Source organism: Artibeus jamaicensis, unplaced genomic scaffold (assembly GCF_021234435.1).
Source record: "Artibeus jamaicensis isolate MK-2021 breed Jamaican fruit bat unplaced genomic scaffold, CSHL_Jam_final scaffold_847, whole genome shotgun sequence".
Taxonomy (NCBI): Eukaryota; Metazoa; Chordata; class Mammalia; order Chiroptera; family Phyllostomidae; genus Artibeus; species Artibeus jamaicensis.
In genome coordinates this window covers 126882-153556 of record NW_026522057.1, presented here as the reverse complement: position 1 = coordinate 153556, position 26675 = coordinate 126882, and the positions used below count along the sequence as shown (strand labels likewise).

General features: G+C 41.9%; 1 protein-coding gene across 1 annotated transcript; it reads right to left on the bottom strand.

The window, feature by feature from the left end:
* ATPAF1 (ATP synthase mitochondrial F1 complex assembly factor 1) lies at nucleotides 1–26311 on the bottom strand. The gene is made up of 9 exons (XM_037139696.2): nucleotides 25954–26311; nucleotides 23946–24054; nucleotides 19947–19997; nucleotides 19288–19350; nucleotides 14787–14837; nucleotides 13425–13472; nucleotides 9015–9110; nucleotides 6880–6987; nucleotides 1–1441 (listed from the first exon to the last, which is right to left on the bottom strand). The coding sequence occupies exons 1-9, from the start codon at nucleotides 26280–26282 to the stop codon at nucleotides 1247–1249; spliced, it is 1050 nt and encodes a 349-aa protein (XP_036995591.2). The 5' UTR covers nucleotides 26283–26311; the 3' UTR covers nucleotides 1–1246.
* Between the last annotated feature and the right edge of the window lie 364 nt (nucleotides 26312–26675).

Genomic DNA, 26675 nt, shown 5'->3' with positions numbered 1-26675 from the left:
GAGGGTAAGTACTGGTTATATTCCCACTCACCATATTCAGCGTGGTACAGCCAGATCTCAGGCAGCAGCAAAGTGGAACATGTTAGAGCAAGAAAGGGAAAGGTACAGTAAAGACGGCGGACAACAGTGAGGGTGGGGGGGATACCTCGGGTTCAGGAGGCTGGTGTGTAACCATGCCCCTCTCCTCTGTCACAGAGCTTGGAGCCACAACACTGATATTTCAAACCACAAGGGAGTTTCCACTGCTGGAGAGCTCCTTTCTCGTTTTTGGTGTTTCAAGCAACTACTGAGTCCAAAGATGAGTTCTGATCAAATCAGCTCATAGCACTGACTCTACGGACAGCACATAGCTTATAAGTCACCGCTGACTGTAACAAAGATTGTGAGCCAGATTATATTTTATTGCTCTATCTTCTCCCCACCCAATGTAGGTTGGCTTAGAGTTGTTAAAAAAAATAATACACAGAAACATGCAAATCTGGATCAATCCTTTCTTACAAAACACTTGATTTATTTACACTGCACTGGTTCACCCCCTCCAAATACACAGCTTCTAAAAGGCCGAATTAGAGGAGCAGGTTTAAACAAATCATGGTTTAAACACATGCAGGCACTGTACCTGTGTGTTTAAGTGTACCTGAAATCTACTGACACTCCAAACTAGCTACACTAAAGGCAACTCGGGGCATCTAGATGGAAGTCTTAATCCTTTCTGCAATACCTGGTTGTTCTAGAGCCTAAACAGGGTATTTGGGTGATGCTTTTGGCCACCCAGCTGGCACATGGAAAATGTACGTAAAGCCCACATCTAACTATATGCCAGGTCTTCAAACTTATCCTGTCACAAGTTTATAAAGATGAGGAACTATGTGCAATTGGGAACTGTGCTGTCACAATGCCCAGAATGCAAATGCACTTGTAACAAAATGTTACAATGTGTAAAATCAAGTCATCCATCCTGCGGGATCCTTGGGATCCTCAGCTGTCTCTGATCATGACCTCGAACACTTATAAAGGAAACCTCAAGTATGCTGAGATACAATTATCAGAATGTTTGGGTATCTTCGTTCCTGAATATCAAGTATTAGGGCTCACCTCCACGGTTTTTTCTTCTTACGTAAGCGCACAGCACAACTCCTTAGAGACTGCTCATTACAGAGGCAAACTTCTGAGCGTTCAGGGGGTAGATGTGCTCTAGGCTACCCCAGGGCTGAGCAGACTCTGTAAGGAGCCAACCCTTACAACTCTAAGTCTTATCCTGGTTCTGGGCACATTTCAGTTCTGCTCCAAGTCCACTTTGCTCCAATTCGGCAATGACAGACATATATTTGAACTCATTCGGTCTAAAGTTAAAGGTCTCCACCAGCCTGTAGGTCTCCTTCCGATCAGTGGCATAAAAGAGTTGAACTTGGTTGGCAATGCACTGTGCCTCAGCAACATTCTGTAAGCAAAGTAAAAAGAACAGTGAGGTCCTTCCCTGTGTGAACCGCAAAGCTCTGTATGTGAGTCCTGTGGCAAGTGAACCCTCAGCCAGGAGTCACTGCTTTAGGAAGCGTCCCCAACTCCTTAAGCTCCCAAGTCTTAGGTGCTCCTTCTCTGTGTACCCAAATCACCCCATGCTTACCTCTGCCATAGCATGTACCACACTGTATTGTATTTGTCCTTTTTTTTGCTTTTCTGTCTTTCCTAGCATGAATTCCTCAAAGTATGTGTGCTTGTTTTACATCCCTGTACACAGTGGCGTCTGGTGAATGTTTGAATAAATTAATGCATATGCTCAAAATTTCCCTCTTCATTTAGTTCCTTTATCACTGTTACTTAAAGGGGGAAGAAAAGAGCAACAGTTACCCAGCTCCAAGAACAAGTTTGTGAGCACTAAGTTCTTGATTAACCAGGCATGACTGAAATAAAACCTGTTCCTGATACCAGCTCAGTGAGAAAACTAGTGCCAAAGCCAGCTGTGACAGTTTACATTCTGCCCCCAGATTCCACGACACCCGCCTTTGATGGAGGCCAGTTTCCCTTTCCTTATGTGAAGGCTGTATTTACTGACTTGCTTCAAACAAACACACTGCAGTGGAACGACAGAATAACTTTTGCTATTAGGTCACAAAAGACATCGCAGCTTCCATTCTGCTATCTCTCTTTCAATCGCTTGCTCTGGGAAAGTCAGTTGCCGTGTCATGAGGACATTGAAATAGTACAACATGGCAAGGAAATGAGGTCTCCTGCCAATAGCCATGAGAGTGGGGTCAGGGGTGGGTCCTCCAACCCAACCGCCCTTCAGATGACTGCAGCCCTTGCCAACATCTTGATAGCAGCTTTATGACAGACTGAGCCAGAACCCCCAGCTGTGCTGCTCCTGAATTTCTGACCCACAGAAACTATGAGGTAATACATTTTTGTTTTAAGCCACTAAATTTGGAGCAATCTGCTGTGCAGCCATTTTTAACTAATACACCAGCAAAGTCCCAGGGAAGAAAAGGGGCCACCTTCTTAAAAGCTCAGAGGCAGAGAAATGGTCACCACACCACTCTATGTAACAGAGGTGGGGTTCCTCTATGTAAAAGAGGACAGGACATAGGTTACATTTTTGAAACCTTACATTAAGAGTTACTTCAAGCAACTCTTGCTTTTGCTACCTGTACATTCTCCAGTTCTAGCTAGTCAGAGGTACTTATTCACTGTGTTCATATGGCCAAAACTCAACCCCAAAGGATAATGAAAAATTCCCACTAAAACTGACTGTCAAAAGTGTGCTATGTCTAGCTAAAGAATGAGGAAGACGGGTTTATAAACACTCTAGGCCGCTTTATCTCCATTCTCTCCTGTGGGGCTCTCAGCTCATTTTCTCACAAGCAGGCACTAATCTCTGAGACTAGATCTTCAACTGAAAGCCTTTTTCCAAAATGCTGCCTATTTCAAATTAATAGAATTTCAGAGCTGGAAGGGGCCTCAGAGACCACCCAGTCCTCATTTAATAAACCAGGAAACCAAAGCAAATGAGGTGCAGGGATATAGGCCCAAGGTCATGTGGGTAGAAGAACCACAATCAGACTTCTGGACTCCAGGCTGGTACTCCCTCAACTTCACCCTGATACTGTTTTAGGTGGGGCAAGATAATTAAGATCATTAACTTGCTTCATCAATTCTACCTTATTATACTCAAACATGCCCCAAGAGGAAACTATTTCTAAAGCAAGTACATTGCCATAATCCAAGGCAGGTAGCACCATTCTCTGAGCCCATGAACAGTAGGTCCTCTGCCAATCAATTTTCACTTGAGGATTAGGATGGTGGAGACAGGGGTTCTCTCAGCTGTGCTCACTCTAGAACAAAGCTGTTCTAACAGTAGAGCCTTAGGGGCTCTGTGGAGGTGTCTGAAGTCGCGTCACCTCTGTTTCAGCTGTTCTATTCTAGGTTTTACATAGATTTTGTTTGGATAAAGTGTTCCTCCCACTAGTTAGAAGACCACTAGCGCGGTGGGTAGAGAGGTAGACTAAGGGAGCTGTGTGCATCTATCTCTTGAGGGCTACAGAGAGCACCCAGCTCCTTATTCACCCCCTGCCTTTTGCTCTCCATGTAAAGCAACAGTCTCCTCTCTTTCCAAGACCCAAGAAGATAAACATATTAACTCCCTGTGTGCTCAATAAGGAGGCATAATAACAAACATGATTTCTCTTCATTCATATTACACTTCTAGGTTTCCCACCACAATAACTTCTAACACATCCAGCTCTGTACAGAAGCTCCTTGAATAACATTTCATTCAGTGATGTTTTGTTATAATACTGATGAGATGCTGTGGGACCTTAACTGTTGTGCACATCAACTAGCCTATGGTGAAGGTGGTTTTGTTCTGTCATTTTGCTGCAGTTTCAAGAACCTATCGACAACATAAAAAGAGGAGTTACTTTACTATACTAGACATTCACAGTCAAGTTGACTTATACAAGGTAAACCATAGGGTGGGGCAAAAGTAGGTTCATAGCTGTGAGCATGCACAACACAGAGTTTATTCTTGTATTATTATTTATTAATTATTGTATTATTTTCCATAGGAACAACTGTAAAGCCACTTTTGCCCCACCCTGTATATATTTCCTGGTGTGCTGTTGAATGTTACAAGACAAGGAAGTGAATTTTAATGATGATGGGAACTGTGCACAGTTTGAGACCGACAAAGTGAGGTTGTCAAAACGCCCAAGTCGGAGGCTCTCTTCTCTGTCCCTGAGAGTGCACACACTAGAGGCCATCCCGTGCTGAAGACCAGATAGTAAAGTGCATTCTCCAGGTCACTCACGCCTCAGGTCAAATTTCAAACCTTGTCATTGTTGGTAACTATATCCCCCCAAATCTCAATTTGCAACATCCATACTTTGTCTACTATTTCCTGTCTTTTAAACTCACCTCCAGCTTCAAAAATCTTTTTATTCTGCTAGAACTCACAATTCTGTCTCTAACCTCTCTTATGTTTTCACTTCCCTCTTTATCCAGCTTGCAGTCTATAGTCAACAATTACAATCACTCCTGTGCTTTAACCTCCTGGTTCCTATTTTACTTCACTGTACCAGTTGGCTAACCCATAACCCTCATTACATCCAACTCTCAGGCCTCTCTTCCTGTGCCTGTACCCACACAGCCCTTCTCTGATTTTTCTAGACCACAGGCAGGCACACGCTTTCTGTAAAGGGACAGACAGTTAATGTATTAAGCTTTATGGGCCCTAGAGTCTTTGTTGCAACTACTCGACTCTCTTGTTGAGGTAAAACAGCCAGGGACAATACGTAAATGACAACCATGGTTGTGTTCCAATGAAACTTTTTCTACAGACACTGAAATTTCAATTTCATATACTTTTCTCAGGTCGTGAAATATTACGCTTCTTTAGCCCACCCTTCCCCTGCAACCATTTAAAGATGTAGAACAAATTCTTAACTCATAGGCCTTCTAAAAACAGACCGTGGAGCGAATCTGGTCTACAGGCTGTGTAGTTGGGTGACTCCTGTCCCAGACAATGATTCCAGACTTTCTCTTCCATGCTAACATTCAACACCTCTACTCTTCCGTCCTCACTCTTAGACCTTTCCTTCTTTTCACTAAGCCAACTAGAGAGAATTTTTACAGGCTACCGCCTCCACTATCCATTTAAACTGCATTTGTGTCCTTGAAACCTGGCTTCGCTTCTGTTGCTCTATTCCCCTCATTCCCAGAGTTACCCACTTGAAAATATCACTTCAACAATTCTTCCCTTTCTCCTCATTACCAACATTTCCCTCTCTTCTGGGTCTTTCCATCAGTACGCAAATATCATTCTCCCATAAATAAAACAAAAGCGCTCTCATTCCCTCTTCTCCCCTCCAGCTAACACCCCATTCTGTCCTTCCCCTCAGAAAAAACCCTTCCAAAACTTTGTTTATGCTGACTCTAATTTCTCTTTCCACCCTCTCTTCAATGCACTCCAATTAAGTGCTGACCCTACTGCTCATTTGAAACATCCCTTGTAAAGGATCCCTGTGACTTCCAGGTTGTAAAATGTAGTAAGTTCCCAGTCCTCATCTCATTTTCCCTACCAGCAAGCGAGATGTGGCCAGTTGTACACGCCCTATTCCTTGTAACATTTTGTCTCGATTCCTGGGCATTCTACCACCTTAGTTTTCTGCCTATGTCATTGTTCCTTTTAAATCCTCTTTGCTGATGCTTCAGCATCTCCACTGGGCTCAGTTCTCAGACCTCTTCTTTCTTTTATCTCCATTTACTTTCTTGGTGATTTCATTCAGTCTCACAGCTTTAAATAATGATCTGTTGCTGATAACTCCCACATTTATATCTCCAGCCTGGACCTCTCCTCCGAATTCCAGGCTCCTGTATCTAACTGCCTACTACTTGGAAATCTAATAGGCATCTCAGATTTCATGTGCCCATAAGTGACCTACTGATCTTCCTTCCAAAGCTTTTCTTCCCACAATCTTGTCTATCTCAGTTAATGGCAACTTGATTCTTCTGGATAGGATTTTGGGTAACTTCCTGTTGAGTGTGATGGGTGGAAGGAAGAATGGGAGAAATGGGACTGACAGTTTCAGGAATAATAGACAAGGAAGCAGAGTCCCAACTGTGTCCAAGACTTGTGACTCAGCTACTGTGAACGACTAGCTGAAGGCCATCACTTTTTCCTTCCCTGTATGCAGCTGGTAAGGAGAGATAGGAAAAATAAGTGGGTGTTGTAATAAAAAGTCTCAGGGAAAAGAGGCATGAAAGTGGCCAGCATCTTGAGGACACCCTGAACTTAAATGTTGCCAGATATATGAGCCTAAAATGAGCAGGATCAGAGAAATAGGTTGTACATAATCATGAAACTGCTCCTAACTCTAGATATGCAAACAGCACAAACACAATGGATATCATTATTTATGGGCATGTGGTTGATGCTCTATCCCAGGGAACAGGAAGAGGGGCGAAGGAAGTCACTGTGTATGAGGAATGTTGTATATGTGAACAGTATGGAAGATAAAAGATCGAAAACTATTCTAGACTTTGAACTCTTCTTTACACTTAAGCAGCCATTTACTTGTCCACAGTCTCTTACCTAAAACTCCTACTGCCAGATATGTTTTGCTAAAGTCAGAATTTTTGAATTTTACAAAGGCAATACGGGTAGAGTGTATGCGGAGTGTCTGGACTTCAAAACTGTGAAGTGACTGAGAATCTGTACTAACTTCAAGTCTTAGAAGAGTTTGAGCAAGACCTAATTATTGCCAACTTTAAGTGAGAAACAAATTGATATAGCTCTCATGAATTTTACCTCTCCTGAAATTATGAAGAAAAATAATACCTTCAGGGCTACTACGTAAATCCAAAGAGGTAAAAGTTGACTCTTACCAGAAATGTAGAATCCATTTCTGCTGTCATCAGTACTATGCCCTTTTCTTCCTTAAGTTCAGGGTAGTGATATAAAATCAGCTGGCTGGCTGCAGCTTCCCCTCGGGTCTGTAAGGAGGAACACTCATCAAGGCTCAATGAGGTACTACCACAACAAAACTGCAATTTCAGAGCAATAGAGAGTCTGGAGGAAATTCTTGCTCTTACCAGCCCCTTGGGTGTCTAGTGAGTCGAGGCCTGGTACGTGGGGGATGGGTAGGCCTGCCAAGGCAGGGTGAAAGTGACAGTTTGCACAGTGTTATTTGTGTCTTCAATTGAAAAAGGTTTGGCTCTTTTCCCAGAAAATGTTTACAGTAGGCAGTGAATCCTTCATCATGGCTATATTTTTAAAAACAAAACAGCACAAGTAGCTACCAAATCAAGTTCTAAAGAAAGCAATATGCTTGTGTAATTGCCACTTTTATGGACTAGTGCATTTCACAGTTGAAATCTACTCCCCTTGGCTGGCTCTGAAGACTGAGCTCTTTTAAGCTGTAGCAAACAGCTGGAGAGTTTGCACATGGGCCAGATTTGTAATGTGTAGTTTTAAAATACAATCTTGGTGGGAGGTAGGGGGAAAAGAAGAATAAGAACATCATAATTTCATAAAGAATGGACAGGGCAGTAGTTACTAGACCTCAATACAGACTAGGAAGAGAGAATGGGTTCAAAGCTAAAGCCCTCATACAGTGTACGAGGAAAACAACTATACGTTAAAAAAAAAAAAATCTCTGGCCCTGGCTGGTGTGGCTCAGTGGATTGAGTGCTAGCCTATGAACCAAAGGGTCACAGGTTCAATTCTCAGTCAGGGCAACATGCCTGGGTTGCAGGCCAGCTCCCCAGTAGGGGGAACACAAGAGACAACCATATGTTGATTTTTCTTTCCCTTTTTTCCTACTTCCCTTTCCCTCTCAAAAAATAAATAAATAAAACCTTTAAAAAATCTCTGGGTTTCATCTCTAAACATTCAGCAAGTCCTTTTATCATCAATTTCTCAGTATTGCTAGGGTACTTTTAATAGTTCAGCCTCTCACTTCTTCTGAACATACTTCTATACTGATCATTTTCATCATTATCATGTTTTCTGGATCTTTTTTCTTATACCTGTACATGAACTTCCTGAGGGCAGGACTTTGACTCAAAGGTATGTAGGTCTCAGCATGGTTTCCAACATGATAGCATAATGTTTAAGTTCATAGACTTTGGAGTCAATGACCTGAAGTCAATCAAACCCAGCTTTGCCACTATTAGCTACGTGAACTAACTTCTTTGAGCCTACTTTCTTCTCTGTCAATAGAAATAATAGTAACTATCTCATGGAATATATGTGAGGACTAAAATAATATTTGTGCCAGAAAAATCCGGCACATAGTAAGTATATCAAATGTTGATTATTACAGTATGGGCCCAATAAATGATTGTTAGTAGAATTTAAAAACAATTGTAAGCTGCTCCCTCATTCTATTTTGCACTCCCTTTATCCCAACTTCAAGGTCAATAAAATACATGCTAGCTTTTTTTTTTTTTTTTGCCAGATTTGGCCTCCAAATGTAGAATGCCAATCTTCACTATGACCTGATGTAAAACACTGACTTTTATTTTAAAAGCTTCAAATGCTTTGGATTGAACTTAATCTAGCATTTGTGGATAAAAGAAAACAAAGGAGGGAATCACACAAAACAGCATCTATGGAATGGAAACTACGCATCTAGCACCTTAGAAAGTGCTGACCTGATTAATAAAACTCATGTAAAACATGGCGCCTTCCTTAAGGTTAAAAACCTTAAGGTTCTAACCATTATAACTCACCCATGTCTGTTAAGTGAGGCTCATGCAGTAAATGTTTTAGAGGCTGGAGGAAGAGACAGGAGAGAGCCCAAAGTAGTCAGAGAACATGTTTTGGGGCTTTTCCAATTCTGAGGTACTATGAATAGGGCCTAGAAAGCTAGCCCAACATACCGAGTATGACAATTCATCAATGCTATGACAAATACTGTGGGGAGTTAGTACGTGGCATGTGTCCTAGAGCCTCAGCAAGGCTTATGGTCCCACCAAGGGGCAGGCCTCTTTCCTCTAGAGGAGCACAAGCCACCTACCTGAATATTTATAAGTGCAGTGAAGTGGAGTTCGGTGCCCGACCATTGTCCTACAAAGAACTCATAGCCTTCTCTTCTTGGTAGTGCACATAGAAACTGGGGGAAAAAATACACAAGGACATAGATGAATAAATAAAATTATTTATTCTACAGCCAACCCCCTATATTATTCACCCAATTTCTTCAATGTTTGTTTTAAAACTTTTTTTTTTTTACTTCAGATCCGATGAGAATGATGGAGTTCTCACTCATTTTGTTCAGCTTTTGGTTTAAAACATTTTTTAAAGCAATTAAATTCCTACATGGTAATAAAACATATATACTCTTCCCAATGCACCTGAGAAAGAAAGCATTAGATATCCAATTTAATTAAGCTGTGTAACCCATTCCAATCCCAACGCAGAGTTCACATCTACCCTGCATTTGCTGACTGCCATTCCCTTTCAGGTTTTTATACTTTTAATGTGTATGCATATATCCATAAACAAGAAACAGTACTGTTTGCATGTTTAAAAACATAAATCTTATTTATCATGTATACTTTTGCGACTTGCTTTTTTCACTTCACATTATACTCCTGAGATTTATCCATGTTGATAACTATAATTCTAATTCATTAACTTTTCACTGTTGTATGGATTTCTACTATATAAATTCACCACAGTTTATCTAGTCTTCCACTGACGAATATTTGGGTCTTTTTCAATTTCCAAACTTCTTAATGCTGCTGAATTAATTTTTGTTCCAATAAGTATAATCACTTCATACTTTATCCTCCGAGGCTGACACTTGGATATTCCGAGAAGTGATTAGTTTTATGCTCGAGATGTTCAGACTTGGGGATGAGTGACGGAGGAGAGAAGGATGCAGACTTGGGGATGTAGTGACAGAAGGATGCCACAACGCAAAAGCTGAGCAATCCAACATGCACAAGTCATGGGACTATGTCCTCACTGCCAACCACTCAGGCTCAGTTTTGTTTTATTAGATGGAATAACCTCAGCGCCTATTTAATTGCTGGCCCCTTGTCAGGGAAAACATTTTTTTTTTAGAGATTTTATTGAGGTCTACTCGAAGCAGTAAATTACACATATTAAAAGTGCACAATTAAGCCCTGACTGGTGTAGCTCAGTGGATTGAGTGTGAGCCTGTGAACCAGACGATCGCAGTTCAATTCCCAATCAGGGCACATTCTTGGGTTGCGGCCAGTTCCCAGCAGGGGCCAGTTCCCAGCAGGGGATGCACCAGAAGCAACCATACATTGATATTTCTCTCCTCTCCTTCCCTTCCCCTCTAAAGATAAATAAAATCTTAAAAAAAAAAGATGAGATACTTCATTATGTTTTGAAAAAAAAAGTGCACAATTAGATGACTTTGATATATGTATACTGTGAAACCATTACCACAATAAACATAGTGGACATCTTCTCTAAAAAGTCCCTTTTTAATTCATAACTTTCTCTCCCCAACTCTCCCCAAGCAAACAGGTTTGGTTTCTATCACTACCAATCACTAAGATTCTATGATCTATTTTGACTTAACTATTGGATATAGTATGAGGCAGGAGTAAGACCATCCTGTCTTGAATGGGCAGCTCAGTTGGTTGATGCACCATCCCGTACACCAAAAGGTTGTGGGTTTGATCCTGGTCAGGGTGAGTACGGGAGGCAACCAATCAACGATTCTCTCTCACATTATTGTTTTTCAATCTCTCTCTCCCCCTTCTTCTCTCTGTAATATCAATAAACATATCCTCAGGTGAAGATTAATTTTAAAAAAGTAAAGTAAAATTATCCTTCCCTCCATTTAATTACCTTGGCCCCTTTGCTGAAAAATAACTTGACCACACATATGTTGGTGTATTTCTGGACTCTCTACTCTGTTCCACTTATCTGCATGTCTCTTTTTATGCCAATACCATAGCATCTTCATTACGTAGCTTTATATTAATTTTTTTTTAATTTATTTATTTTTTGAATTGATTATGCTGTTACAGTTGTTCTATTCCCCCCTTCATTCCCCTCCACCCTGCCCCCCCAACCCCACCATTACCCCCCTTTAGTTTATGTCCATGTGTCTCAAGTCCTTTAGGTTCTATATTTCCCATACTATTCTTGCCCCCCCATCTATTTTCTATCTACTGTCTATGCTACTTGTTTTCTGTACCTTCTCCCCCATCTCCTCCTCCCACTCCCCTGTTGCTAACCCTCCTTGAGATCTTCATTTCTATGTTTCCACTCCTGATCTAGCTGTCCTTTTAGTTTGCTTTCGTTTTAGGTGTGGTTGTTAATAACTGTGAGTTTGTTGTCCTTTCACTGTTCATGTTTCTTTAACTTCTTTTTCTTAGATAAGTCCCTTTAACATTTCATATAATAAGGGCTTGGTGATGATGAACTCCTTGAATTTGGTCTTATCTGAGAAGCACCTTATCTGTCCTTCCGTTCTAAATGAAAGTTTTGCTGGGTAGAGCAATCTTGGTTGTAGGTCTTTAGATTTCATGACTTGGAATATTTCTTTCCAGCCCCTTCTTGCCTGTAAGGTCTCTTTTGAGAAATCTGCTGACAGCCTGATGGGGACTCCTTTGTAGGTGATTGTCCGCTTACCTCTTGCTGCTTCCAGGATTCTTTCCTTCATTTTAATTTTGGCTAATGTAATTATGATATGCCTTGGTGTGTTTCTTCTTGAGTCCAACTTTTTTGGTACTCTCTGGGCTTCTTGGATTTCTTGGAAGTCTATTTCCTTTGCCAGATTGGGGAAATTTTCTTTTATTATTTGTTCAAATAGTTTTTCCACTGGTGGTTGTGTCTTTCCCCCTTCTGGTACCCCTATAATTCGGATATTGGAGCGTTTAAAGATGTCCTGGAGGTTCCTAAGACTCTCCTCATTTCTTTGAATTCTTGCTCCTTGACTCTTTTCTGTTTGGCCATTTTTTGGTTTCTTCTGGTCCACTCCATTGATTTGAGTCCCAGTTTCCTTTTCATCTCTATGGGTTTCCTGTGGAATTCCATTCATTTCCCTTAATTTAGCCTTCATATGTTTCTCTAATTTGTGGCTATAATCCACCAGATCTGTGAGGAAGCTGATGACCAGTGTTTTAAACTGTGCGTCTGAGAGTTTTGCTATTTCTTCGTCACTTAGATTTATCTCTGGGGCTTTGAGTTCTCCCTGCGACATTTTTGGTCTGTTCTGGCCCTTTAAGTGGGAGAAGCGGCGCCTTGGAGTCCCAGGTCGCTGGTTTGTGACGCTATATGTGGGGGCGTGGTCAGAGCGGGGAAATGCCGCCGCCGGTCCAACTGCTCACTCCCTCACTCGCGTGCAATTAGGCAACCACAGTCAACTCGCTGCACCGCCTCCCCACTGTCTCCTCTGTAGTCGCTCACCCGGTGGGTTGCTCGGTCGCTCACTAGGTCCAATCCTGGGTTTGGAACCCGTGCGACTGGATTTGCGCGTCTGGATTCCGCGCCCGGGTCCGACCGAGCCCTCCTTTGTAATTCCTCACCCGACGCCGGTTTCGCCCCTTACCGGTCGGGCTGAAGAATTTGTTGTTAGCGGACTTCCGAAAAGTTCAGTTTTCCGTGTTCTGGTTGTGTTTTCTGATGCTAATATTTAGTTGTCCCTAAACTTGGTTGTGTGAGGAGGCACGGCACATCCACCTAAACCTCCATCTTGGCGGAAGTCCCTATATTAATTTTTGAAATCAGATAATATAAGTCCTCTAACTTTGTTCTTTTGCAAAATTGTTTTGTTATTCTAGGTCCTTTGGCTATCCAAATAAATTTTTTAAATCAGCTCATCAACTTCTTTAAAAAAAGCCTATTGGGCTTTTGATTGGGATCATATTCTAGATATCAATTTGGGAAGAAATGACAACAGTATGAAGTCATCTAATCCATGAACATGGTATGTCTTTCCATTTAGTTAGATGTTTTTTCTCTCAGTAATGTTTGGCAAATATTTTTGATAATCCTAGAAATTATTACCAACACCCAGACAGCTGGCCTACCTTACCTATTCCCTTCCCTCGGTAGCTCATTACTCCAGGAACAATCTCATGGTTCCTTTTAGGTACATACAATTGGGATGGCATGGCTAAAACTGAAAAGAAAACTGCTAATAAAACAGACTCTCATGGGAAGTTGAAAATATGGTCTCAGGTGCTGCTCCAACATTCACTTATACTGATGGATTAAGATCCAGATTAGAAAGGAGAGAGATATCTATAGAGTCAGAGACTTACTGGGCCAAACTCACATGATTTCATAAGGCTAAAAATGTCACGTATTAGTACAACCAACAGATGAGCGTCTCTGTTAAACAAACAGCGCTGTAACGGGAGACAGTATGGAACATCAAGAGATCGGGTAGAAAGCATCCTTGTTGGCAGCAGTGACACGCAATCCAGAAACTTACTGTTGGACAGGACTGAGCCCGGTTCCAGATCAAATCAAACTTTTCTTCCTGTAGGTTAGAAAGGAATAAAATTTATAAACAAAAAAAACCAGGAAAGGCCACAATTACATTTAAATTCACCAAGACTAAACTCTAGAACTAAAATATAATTAACATAATCTGTTTCATCATTTACAAATCCCTCTTGTGACAGAGAGGAAAGACCAGACGCCTTCTTTGCTGTTCAATGTCAAAACTGTGTGTAAACAGTGTATACTCCAAATGCTCCAAACTCCCCAGGGGACCTGCCAAGTGCCTGCACTATCAGGTCACTAAATCTGTCTGAAGGAAGCCTAACAAGGCCCATTCAAACAATGAGCCAGTATTAGACATCTAAAACATTACAGAAGTACAGATCCTTTGGCTGTTAAACTTATGAAGGGGAAAGGTATGTATGTATAAAAGGCAGGAAAATAGTAGCAATATTATCACAGCAACCAAAAGGCCTGGCTTTATTTTTATGCCTATAAGTTTTTATCCTTAATCTTATACTTAGACATATAAGCTTGGTATTATATTTATGCTCTTGATATAAACTTACCCCAGGCTACTTCCTCTTCAAGGAAGAGGAAGAGCATAAAGAACTAGCTGATCGCCCTGTACATCAAATGCTGATCTCAATGGTCAAGCAGTGGCTGGTTACTATCTATCTTCAATATAGCAATTTCAAGAAGGGGGGAAAACCCCACGAGAAAATACCACTTGCTCAGGGGAAATGCCAGAAAAAAATTAGGAGGAGGCGCTAAATCAGCTCACTTATAGACAAGAAGGAAAGAAACTGGCCCCGGCTGGACAGTTCAGTTGGTTAGAGAGTTGTCCCAATATGCCTGGGTCGTGGGTTTGATCCCTGGTCAGGGCACACACAAGAATCAACCAATGAATGCATAAATAAGTGGAGCAACAAATCGATGTCTGCCTCTCTTTTGCTCTCTTACTCTTTCTTTCTAAAATCAATAAAAAAAAAAAAGAAAGGGAGAAACCTATGTTAGAGGCCTTGTATTAAATTTCAATAGCTTGGAAAACACCAAAAAGAAATAAAAGACTTGGAAATTGCTCAGCAACATGAACTTACACCATGCTCCCTTGTCAGAGACTTGACTTAAAGGGACATTTCTAAACCAGAAAGAGGGAAAACAAGAGCCATAAATATACCATATGGAGCTTCCAATCTTTGGTACTCAGGACATAATAAAAACCCTGAGAGCTATAAATGTAAGTTCTCAAGAGGCAATAAACATAGGAAAAGTAAAGGCGACTGCCTGCTAAGGTTAGAGACATGACCTTCATGCTATAACACTCTCATTTCCCCTCCAAACTACTTACAGGAATAACTGCGTAGACTGTATCTTTTGCTGCAAAGTACTGCTGCCAAATCTGTACAAAAAAGAGAGTATGTCTGTGACATGCAGCTAATCTTTTCAACCTGCACCAAGACATAATGACAGCTTTCACTGCTCACAGTAACATGCTATTTGACAACAGAGAGGAAAATCTAACGCAATGCTTTTATTACTAGTTCAACATTACAAAAAGATTTAATAGCATCTACTCTTCTAGGTGATTAAACTGTAACTCTTACTAACAAATTCCTGTCACAGAAATGGATACTATGACCTTCTTAATAATTCTTCTCAAGACATGCCTTGTGTGTAATAGACAAGCTCTTTTTTTTTCATGTCTCCTCTCATCTTTTCTGAAACCCGAACTCCCTAGCAACTGTGGGTCTTCTCAGAGAGCAGGACATCAGTCACTCAGAACCCAGGGTCTGGCATCAGACAGACTGGATACAAATTCCAGCTCCAGTCATTTCACAGCTATGCAATTTTGGGCAAATTACTGAATGATAACTAAATAATATCCATATAACCATGAATAAAATAGAAATAGTGTCACCTCACAGGACTGTTGTGAAGATAAACTGAAATAACGCAGGTTTGTGCTTAGCACAACAGAACTGCAATGCAAACCAGAGCCAAGGTGCTCTGGAGGGTGACAAAGAGGCATTAACCCAAGTTAGGAAATGAGTGCTGAAAGGGGGACACTTAAGGTGTTATCTTGAAAAGTGATCAGGAGTTGGCCAGGTGAATAGGGAGTCTGGAAAGACAAACAGGTAGAGTAGAAGATAAGAGAGACATTCTAGCAGAGAATGACAACATTAGCAAAGGCATAGAAGTAGGGGAAGACAGCAGAGCCAAGGCGACACCTGAGATGGTGTTGAAGAATGGGTCACCCTCCTTTAAAGTTGCTCTGCTTTATTAACATTCCCATTAAATGGGGGACCAACTGAAGATACTAATCACAGTGTAATCTAACCAACGCAAAGCACAGAATGACTATGGCTTCCTAGGACATGGGCAGAGCACTCTATCAGTGCAGCCTAAGGTTGCTCTGCTTTATTTTTTCCCCACGTCAGAACATTGTGTTCTCACTTGAAGGATAGCATATCCTGCTTATTTTTTATTTAATTTATAAGGTCTGTCTAGAAAAAGGCCAGCCATTGTTAATGTAACAAGAATAGTTTGCATAGCATTGATGTAACCTGGCAGCCAAGGAGAGTGGATTGGAATGTACCTGTGTGAACAATGACGACTTCACTGTACTAGTCAGTGGAGGTGGTAGATGCCATTGAGTGAGCATGTGTTGGTGTGCCTGAGCCACAAAAGGTTAAGTGCCTAAGGCAGGTTCTGTTGAAAGGACTGATGCGCCCGAATGACTCGGAACGTGCAGGTAAAAATGCTGGAATAACCTGTCCCAGTGTAATATGTCTACCCACATCCACAAAACTGCGGTTCTATAGAAGAAAGTAGTTCTCAGTGGAAGGGATCACAGCTCTTTTCTTTCCAAGTTTTCCACCTGCTGCATTCCTCCCCTCCTGCCTTGAGTGAGCATGTGTACTGTGTGGCTGTCACATTCAAAATGACTTGAGTGAGTAGAGCAATGAACTTGCATCAAATTTTGCATTAAGCTTGAATATTCCTCTGCAGAAACTATTCAGATGATTCAGAAGGACACAGCTGTGGGCAACTGGCAATGGGCAGCTTTGCTGTGACAACACGCCTACTCATGCAGTTTTTTTGCAAAACATCAAATCAGCCAGGTCACTCAGCACCCCTATGGCACTGTGACTTCTGGCTTGTCCCCAAACTAAAATCACTTTTGAAAGGGAAGAGACTTTTAGACCATCGATGAGATTCAAGAAAATATGACAGGGCAGCTGATGGCAACTGGGAGAACTGTGTGAGGTCCCCAAGGTGCCTACTTTGAAGGGGACTGAGGCATCATTGTCCTACGTACAATGTTTCTTGTATCTTGTATCTTCTTTAATAAATGTCTCTATTTTTCTTATTACATGGCTGGATACCTTCTGGACAGAACTTGTATTATTAGCAGTTTATGAATAAACACTAAAGTGTATGAGACTGAGATGTTTCCTAACACAGTTGACCTTGGTTACTCAAAATCATTTTAACACACAAATTTGTATCTAAAATGATAGGTGTAAATCATATTTGTCACATAATCAAGACTTCTGGGCCTGGCTCAGAGAAGCCTAAAGGACATGCTTGGTGTCCACTTTCCATTGGCACTTCTTCCCAAAGGCAGTTTGAAGTTTCCTCGAAACTTTGCATAAGTCTCTATTAACAGAGATTAAAACCCTGGTGCTGTCTTTATTTTCATGTCTGTCCTTCCATCAGGCTAATGGTGGAAGGACAGACACAAAAGCTCCATCAAGCTCCTTGAGAGCAGGGGATTCTCTCATTTATCTCCCTGGTTGGCCCAGAGCCTGACATTTAATAGCTTTTCAATAAATGCTTGCTGAAATAAATGACACAGCCTGCAAAGGAAAACCATGGCAATTCACACAACTTTCCATAAGGGAATGCGATACAGAGTCAGTCAGACATGGGTGTGTGTCCTAGCTCTGCCATGTACTAAGTCACTCAATTCTTTTAAGTTACGGTTTCCTCAGTGGTAAATCAGGAATAGTAACATCTACTTTACAAAGCAGTTATGAGAACTGAATGAAATATGCACGTGAGGCACTAAGAAAAGTACCTGACACAGAGTACACTGCTTTTATTATTTTGATTCTCTCAATACAACTAAAATATAATTCATGGAACCATAAGGAATGTCAACAAATAGCATATTATAGTCTAATTAGAGAAAAACATCATAGACATGAAAATTTAAGTAGAAATGTAAATCAAAGTATTGGAGTGACCAAACTGGCAGGACAGATCAAGAGTGCTTTGAAGGAAGGTGTCCAGGAAACTTCCTGCAGAAGGTCCTATAATAATGAAGGACCCTGAATGCCAAGCAAAGGAATGTGGTAAGTCATTGAACATTTGTGAGCAAGTTACTAATATTTTTATTCATTTATTTAAAAGCACAAGTATAGGAAAGAAAACTGGAACTCAAATCAATGGAGTAGACCAGAAGGAAGAAAGAAATTACCAAACCGAAAAGAATGAAGAAACAAGAATTCAAAAAGATGAGGAGAGGCTTAGGAACCTCCGAGACAACTTTAAACGTTCCAATGTCCAAATTATAGGGGTACCAGAAGGGGAAGAGGAACAGCCACAAGTGGAAAACTTATTTGAACAAATAATAAAGGAGAACTTCCCCAATCTGGCAAAGGCAATAGACTTCCAGGAAATCCAGGAAGCTCAGAGAGTCCCAAAGAAGTTGGACCCAAGAAGAAACACACCAAGGCACATCATCATTATATTAGCCAAGATTAAAATGAAGGAGAGAATCCTAGAAGCAGCAAGAGATAGGGGACAGTCACCTACAAAGGAGTTTCCATCAGCCTGATTTCTCAAAAGAGACCTTACAGGCAAGAAGGGGCTGGAAAGAAGTATTCCAAGTCATGAAATCCAAAGACCTACAACCAAGATTGCTCTATCCAGCAAAACTTTCATTTAGAATGGAAGGGCAGATAAAGTGCTTCTCAGATAAGGTCAAGTTCAAGGAGTTCATCATCACCAAGCCCTTATTATATGAAATGTTAAAGGGACTTATCTAAGAAAAAGAAGATTAAAAAGATGAACAGTGAAAGGACAGCAAACTCACAATTATTAAGAAGCACACCTAAAACAAAAGCAAACTAAGTGGACAGCTAGATCAGGAGCAGAACCATAGAAGTGAAGATCACATGGAGGGTTAGCAACTGGGGAGTGGAAGGAGGAGAAGGGGATAAACGGTATAGAGAATAAGTAGCATAGACAGTGGGGAGAAAATAAACAGGGGGAGCACAAGAGTAGTGTGGGAAATATAGATGCTAAAGAACTTATGACACATGGACATGAACTAAAGGGTGGGAATGTGGGTAGGAGGGGATGTGCTCATCAAAGTCATTCAACTAGTAAGTGGGCACAGCTAGGACTTTAAATAGGCAGCTTGGTTCTAGAGTCTGTATTCTTAACCAATACATTAGTCTTCTCCGTAATGAAAGCAGAACTTTAAGAGGATTCAACTGGTGAGGATATGATGGGGAGTGGGAAAAAGATGAGCAGGGAGACCTATTTAGAAAGGTAGTATAATAATCCAGGTACAGAGTAGTAATGATTCTAAATAAGATGTGGGTTAACAGGAATGAAAAAGAAAGGGGAAATATGAAAGTGAGATATGCAGGAGTGAGACCAAGACAGACAAGTTTTCTTATGACACAATTTTCCATGTAATTCATCACTCTTGTTATCTATGGCTATAAAGAGGTGTCAGGAAATGTATGCTCTGTAACCAAATCTGAGAGTACTCTCAGATTTGGTTACAGAGCACACATTTTCTTAAAGTACGTCAACCCATCTTCATTCATTACCTGTTTTATTTCATCTCCAGTTTTGTCTTTCACCATCTCAATATTAAAGATTGAACTGAGAGTCTGAAAGAGAAAACAAAAAGCAATTGGTATCCACAATCTAAAAAATAGAACGACTTAACTTTATCTGTAAGCCTGTGGGAAGCAGCATGTCAGGACGGTGAATCAGATCTTCAGTAAAGACAGAAGCAGTGTGAGAAAGCCGTATGCCAGGGAAGTGAGCCCCTCAGCCAGGGCAGGCTTTGGCAGTGCTATTCTGGGGAGTATCCAGAGGTATGTCCTAATCCTTCACCCTCACAATGAACACTGCAGCGCTCTGCAGCTGGTAGGAGGAAAAATTTTGATGATCTTTAACAGCGATTCTGCCAGGAGTGGCTTCTTATTTGCAAATTAAGTGACGGGGTAAATATGTTTTTCTTTGATTTTTAAAAACAAATTCCTATAGGAAAAAAGGTATCACTCTATTTCCTCTAGCACCCCCAGGACCCACACTATGCTAGGGTTACAACAAGGACACAACTATTCACAGAAACATCCCTCATATCCCCAGTGGATAAATCACTAAATCAGTGAACCACCATAAATATGTTCTGATTTGTGGCCTCTTGTTGCAGTTGTTGCACATGGCTTCAAACCTGGATAATCAATTAGACACCTACCTTGTCCTTAGTGAATCCTCTGCTCATAGGCTGTTTCCCCAAAGTGTTTGTCTGAAATATATGATAGATAGGGTATTAATCCATACTTCTCTCAGAAGGAAAAGACCACCAAGTGAGGTGAGGTGCCAGTATCTCATCTAGTACTTTAGCACCTAAGAACTTACTTCTCTCCACTCCATATAGTAACTGTACATACTGTTGTTAGAGTTGTTGTTTGTGAGACCACTTTTCTTTGACTAAGCTTCTGAGATACAGAGATGAGAAGATCCCTTTGTTCGTTAAAAGCATCTGCTAAGACTGAGAGTACATCCTATACCTGCCACTATGGATATAAGGGACCCCTTCCCAGATTGAGGGCTGCTTGGGTTTTCTGTGCTCTGCCCTCTGATCTGCTCCCCAGTGACCACAGAGGAGGTGAGAAATGGAAAGACGTCTTTCCCAAGGCTGCTTCTTACCTGTGACAGCACTTCTGATGGCAGACATACTCAGCAGACCAAGGAGTTTTTATACTATGCAATCTTAATATTCCTTCCATCGAATTATACTTTGCAAAAGGCCAAGAACAACTGAAGGTGATTATATTCTCTCTTAATCCAGCATCTCTGATAAAGGAGAGAGTCAGGAAGCCCTATTTTGAGTTGTTTCTGAGTGTGGTGATGACTTGTTCTGAGTCTTCCACACAACTTCTCAGTTCAAGACCATGCCTTTTCAGGGGAAAGGAGTAAGCTGCATCTGGGATTCGGAAGCTGAAAAGCACTTTCTGCATAAAACCCTGCCTTTTGTTACTCTGTGATTTCACAAATCCAACCTTTCATAAATTATGCTCACAGAACTTGTACCCACAAATCAGACAAAAGCCTGGTGTAGAAAAATGTATTGGATGTACCCTGGTCTTTCTGGTTATACTCCTATACACTGACAGCATCCTAATGCAGTTTTTCCTTCATACACAAACTATCAAAAAAACTATCAAAAAAAAATAACTGATTTCATTATTTTATTGTCTTTCAATTACAGTTGTCTGCATTTTTCCCCTACCACTCCCTCCCACCCCAGCCAAACCTCCCTCCCTCCCTTGCTTCCATCCCCCCCCTTGGTTTTGCCCATGTGTCCTTTACAGCAGTTCCTGAAGATGATTTCATTTTCTTACCACTCACCTTTAGGTGTATTGTGAAAACAAAACAAATAAAACCCTCTATTCACACAATTGCCTGGACCTTTCTATCATCAAGCCTTGTATATTCTTTCCCCATGATATCCCTCCAGTTCATCCTTCATTGCCATTTTTACTTACAGAACTAAAATATTTGAGCTTACTGCATTTTAACTAATCAAAGACACCACTGATTTTAAGATGCACCATTATTTTATGCATCAGAAAATGGTGCCAGTTAAACAGCACAACAGCTACATTTCATTATCAATTTTAAGACAATTTTAGAGATGTCAAAATGGGGGAATAAAAAGTGAACTTGAGAATCAGTGAAATCAAGTAAAAAGGAAATTGAAACTACGAGCCAGTGTCTCAAGAGCACTGAGCACACTACTACTCCCTCATGGATCCTTTTGAGATCTGTGTGGACAACTGTTTTGCCATCACAAGGGACTGGACGGTGACACCTGCACTTAACGGGAGGGACAGGGATGCTGAATGAGCTGCAGCTTTACAGATGAGTTCTATATACAATGAAGATTTTCCCTCATCCTGCACAACTTCCCAATCTCTAGCAAAACATCCTTTTAAGTGAAAAACCTTTTTATAATTACCTGGGCCTAGAATCTAACTCTGTTTTGCTTTTCTTTCTTTCTTTTCCTCCCCCCCTCCCTCCCTTCTGTTCCTCTTTCCTTCCCCCTATTCCTCTCTTGATTTTTTTAAAACATGGCTTTAATAAACACTACATTTTTCAGAAGCAACTACTATGTAACTTGAGAGGAGACTATATTATAGAACCTCAGTGTGGTCACTGATCACAACATTGCTCATGGTTTGAGTTTTTACAATTACCAACACAGCACCCTGGACCAGTCAGATTTTGTTGCTTATATATTCATGGTGCATTCACTGTGATGCTTCATCTGCATTAAGTCTCAGAGAATAATTGTGCTCAAAAACTCACTTATTAAAATATGTATTCTATTACAAAATATTTTCCGCCCTGGCTGGCATAGCTCAGTGGATTGAGCATGGGCTGCGAACTAAAGGGTCGCCGGTTTGATTCCCGGTCAAGGCCCATGCCTGGGTTGCAGGCCAGGTCCCCAGTGAGGGCCACATGAGAGGCAACCACACACTGATGTTTCTCTCTCTTTCTCCTTCCCTTCCCCTCTCTAAAAATAAATAAATTAAAAAAATCTAAAAAAGAAATTTTCCTTTATATTACAGTTAGGGCATTATATTGATTTTTTTCCTCCATGAAATTATGTGTGTAGGTGGATTATATTATCTACATTTTAAAAAAGATTATATTTATTTATTTTTAGAGAGAGGGAAAGAGAAGACGAGAAACATCAATGTGTGGACGCACCCCCACTGGGGACCTGGTCTGCAATCCAGGCACGTGCCCTGACTGGGAATCAAACCAGCGACCCTTTGGTTCACAGGCTGGTGTTCAATCCACGGAGTCACACCAGCCAGGGCTGTATTGTCTACATTTTATTTCAGGGTAGGAAAGGGAGACTTTACAAAAAATTATTGCAAAAAGGAGATGCTGGGTCTTGTGTGATAGGAACCAATGACTCAAAGTGAAGAAGAAGCTTTTGAAATGGAGCCACTAGCTACTAGCCTTTTTCTGTATAGTTAGGAAAGAAAGACAGTAAGTAAATACTTAACAGCTGTACCTCTTGTTGCAGTTGTTGCATGTGGCTTCAAACCTGGATAATCAATTAGGTTAACCAGATTAATCAATTAGATTATCATAATTTAAATGAAATCTTTATTTAATCTGCATCTTATCATAAAGTTGAGTTTCTAAGTCTGCCCACAGAAAGGGACACAGAGCTTTCCCATATTAATATTGAAAGTTTATAATACAGTAAAGAACTATTATCGGCACTATCACTTTATTACCGAAAATTGCATTTGTTAAAACACTTGTAGTAGAGTTGTTTGCTCACACAGAGTTATACTATGTGCGTCATGGGAGACTGGATTTACTCCCCAACCCTGTAACGACTAACCCACTGTCCCTCTTGTTTTAATGAACCACTTGTTAAAAGGCTGAGTGGATTATCATAAAACTTAGGCTACCCAAAGCTAAAAAAGTTATTCTCCAAGCAAAAGAAACACCTCTCATTTAAATACAAAGTGGAATCCCAATTTTCTACCATAACTACCTTATTTAAGATGTACCCAGCCCACACCTGGGTTACTGTACATTTCCCCTGGTTTTGGCCTCTCCCACTCCAATTAATTCTGTGCATCATCCTAGATAAATAATAGATTGAAATCAATTTAGTGGACTGTGGCCAAAGTTTTTAAAAAGATAAAATAAATAATTAGAGTACACTGCATGTAGCAAACGCATTGTTATATACATTTTTTCAGTTATAATCATATACTGTGTACTAAATTACAATGTAAAATATATTTCTTACTGGGGGTCATTGTCAAAAAGTTTGAAAAGTACTGCATTAGATTACTTTCCTATACACAGCTTCAACATGCTTTTCCCCAGCTTTGAATCTTATTTAAGGGGAATTGCTACTAAGCCCTTTTTTGCCCCCAATCTCTACAGCCCGCTGCCATGTGTGGATTACCTTGATCACAGGACTCCTCCCCTGGAAGCACTGGCTACCCTTTCCATCCCTCCATATCTCCACATGATCACAGTAGTTTGCCAGAAAGGTAGGATACCATTTATGGATGGAGACTGAGCTGAGCAGAGAGAGGCTATGTTCAATTCATCCAGCTGACCCATTAATGAGTCCATTTCCAGGATAAGGGTTGGGGTTGAGAGTGTAGAGTACTGGTGAGCCAACAGCACAAAAAGGGGAAGGTCTTACCTTCTCTTCCACACATTTGATAAAGTCACCTTGCCTGGAGTGCCCCACTGGCTGCTTCCGAAACTCACTGCGTTTCTCCAGTCGGGACTCAAAAGCAGCTGGGTCAGACCTGATCAAAGGTAAACCAGAAGTCAAACCACTGGGACCTTTTCAGATTTGGAAAGAACAAAACATCATGTTCCACTTCTACAGAGGGGACACAGGCATTCAGAGGTGGAAGGATTTGCCTTTAGTTAGGCCTGAGCACAGGGCTACAAATCAAAAAGTGGAAAATGAAGTCTAGCTTTTAACTATTGTTAATCCTCAAGAGGACTTTGTAACATTTTCTTCTGCAGACTTTTCCCTAAGGTGACAGAGAGCTTGGTCTCTCAGGTACTACACTCTGGGTACACGGAATTCAAATCCTCAAGATGGGAAGGGGACTATGAGATCATCTTGCTGGGTCACTTCTTTAGGCAGGAATCCAATAGCATTCATACCCAGTGTCACGCTTTTATCTGAATACACCTAGTTCTTGGACGTCTTCTCTCTAGGTTAAACATCTGTTTTTTCAGATGTAGGTGGTTGAGGCAGCCCATTTTGCACAAGATTTAGCACCCTAGCACAAGATTTAGTATCTCTTTGACCCTTTCCAAAAAACCTGCTCCTGCAGATGGAACATCAGAAACTTTTCCTTTATGTCAAAGTGGGACTGGTCTTCAGGCCCGAAGTCCAGGTTGAGGCCACCGTCCTTGTTGAGAATTCTTTAGGCTCTGTAGTCAGTGTGATATTTACCTCTGTACACTTTGGTGACGACTCCAGATTCTCAGCCATGAGACCTGTAATGTCATGGGTGATATCTATAAGATCCAAGCACATCTTGCTCAACTCTCTGGTGGAAGCCTGGCTGGTCAAGGCACTATAGGGAGACCCTCTTCCATAAAACTTCTTTCCAGAGGTAATATTAAACATCACTGCCATGTACGTGAGTGCATCCTTCTTCCCTCTGCATCATCTTCTCGGTGTACCATGTGGTGCCAGAGGCCCTGCCCAGTGGTGTGTGGCAACTCCCCGGCCCAGGCTGCCAGTGCCAATAGCCACACCTAGGCCACCCATGATGAATGGAGAGAGACTGAGGAGCAACTTAGGCAGTGGAGTCTGTGCACTCCTGCCTCGCATGTCTTTTATTATTCAAATGTTCTGAGCCTAAATTTATCTCTGTATCTTTCACCTTCAGGAATAAGAGAAACGTCTAATTCCTTTCATGAATACTTGAAAATTACTATTATGTCATTCCTTAAATGTCTCTTCTCTAGGTGAAATTGGTTTTTTTGGTGGTTTTTATGGCCCCTTTTCATATACACCCATCTCAACTTCCTCTAATCTCCAGTTCCTTCCACCTGGAAGGTGAGGGGGTAGTGTTAGAAGCCCTGGATGCCAAGTCAGATAAATCCCAACCCAAGCTGTGTATTCTTGGGCAGGTCTCTTACTTTCTCTGATCCTCAGTTTTCTAGTCTTAATGAGAGGGTTCAACTGATGATTGAACTGTGACACCACTAGTCTTTGATACCCTGCTCCTACCTCCAGTCTTCTTTCCTTGCAGTCAGGGCTCTAGCTAGGAGCTTGGGAACATCAGTTCCAGGCCACACAGCTGACTCAATATATGACCTTGAGCAAGTCAAGCCCCTTCTCTGGAAGGCTCCATCTTCCCATTTCTATAGGGCAGGTATCTTGGAGCTGCCCGTTTCATAAGGTTTGTTAAGTCTTTCAGAACTAAAGAATAAAGGCAGACAACAGAGAAATAAATAGCAAGGGTTTTGCGGAGACTATCAGCTCTGATACTAGCTGTGTGCCCTGAGGCAAGCGATCTCACCTCTCTGAGCCTAGATACGTCATCTGTCGAGTGGGGACAGTAGTAGTGCCCACCTCGCAGGAGTGTTTTAAGTACCTAAAGCATCAGGACCACCAGAAGCACAGGCCAAGCACCGCCCCTCCTCCCTGCCCACCGCCGGCCAGCCGGGGCCCGCACCTGCGCAGCTGCTGGATCTTGTCGCGGTAACGGTCGTAGAAAGGGTTGGCTTCGAGCTCGTCCCCAATACTGTTGCCGTCGGCGCCCCCCGTGGGCAGGTGAGAACCGCAGCGCACCGGAAACACGCGCAACTGCGCGGGTGCCACAAGCCCCAGGCCCGGGGCGCGGCTGCGCACAGCGCACAGGCCCCGATAGAGACCAGCTAACTGCAGAACTGCCGGACCCGCGGCACTCGCCGCCGCTACCACGGCAGCCATGGCCTCCCCCACTTCCTCCTCCACGTCCTCAGACCCTTTGGCCTCGGCCCACGGCCCGCGCGCCCTCTCCATCGCGCTCCGGGTGCGTCGCTCCGGCGATCCTACCTCGAGGTTCCGCACGCGCAACGTTCCGGGAGCCGGGGCCGAGCGAAGAGGGGCGGAGCGGGGAGAAAGGGTCTTAACGCTCCCTCCCCGGTTCTCGCCCTGTGCATTTCCTGTGTCACCGCGCGCCTCCACCCGGGAGCCCGCTCGGATTTACGCCTTCAGGGTCCTTAGCAGCAGCCGCTGGTTTTCCAGTTTCCTCTTGAAAGCCGCTCAGATCTGCTGGTCCAGAGGACAGAGCTTGCTCCCTTTTAAATTTTCTTGGCAGTTGCTTGTAGTAGTTGTCCTTCAGGATCGAAGGTCCTTTCATCAATTGTAACCACGAGAGCATCTTCTCTTTACTGACTGTTTCTATAAGCAGAA

Excerpts from the sequence above, each read along its gene's own strand:
- ATPAF1 (XM_037139696.2), bottom strand. The coding sequence starts at position 26,282 with ATGGAGAGGGCGCGCGGGCCGTGGGCCGAGGCCAAAGGGTCTGAGGAC. Across the intron at positions 9,111-13,424 it reads GGGCTCAGTCCTGTCCAACA|TTTCTATGTGCACTACCAAG; the intron begins GTAAGTTTCTGG and ends TTTTTCCCCCAG. Across the intron at positions 1,442-6,879 it reads AAATGGATTCTACATTTCTG|AATGTTGCTGAGGCACAGTG; the intron begins GTAAGAGTCAAC and ends CTTTGCTTACAG.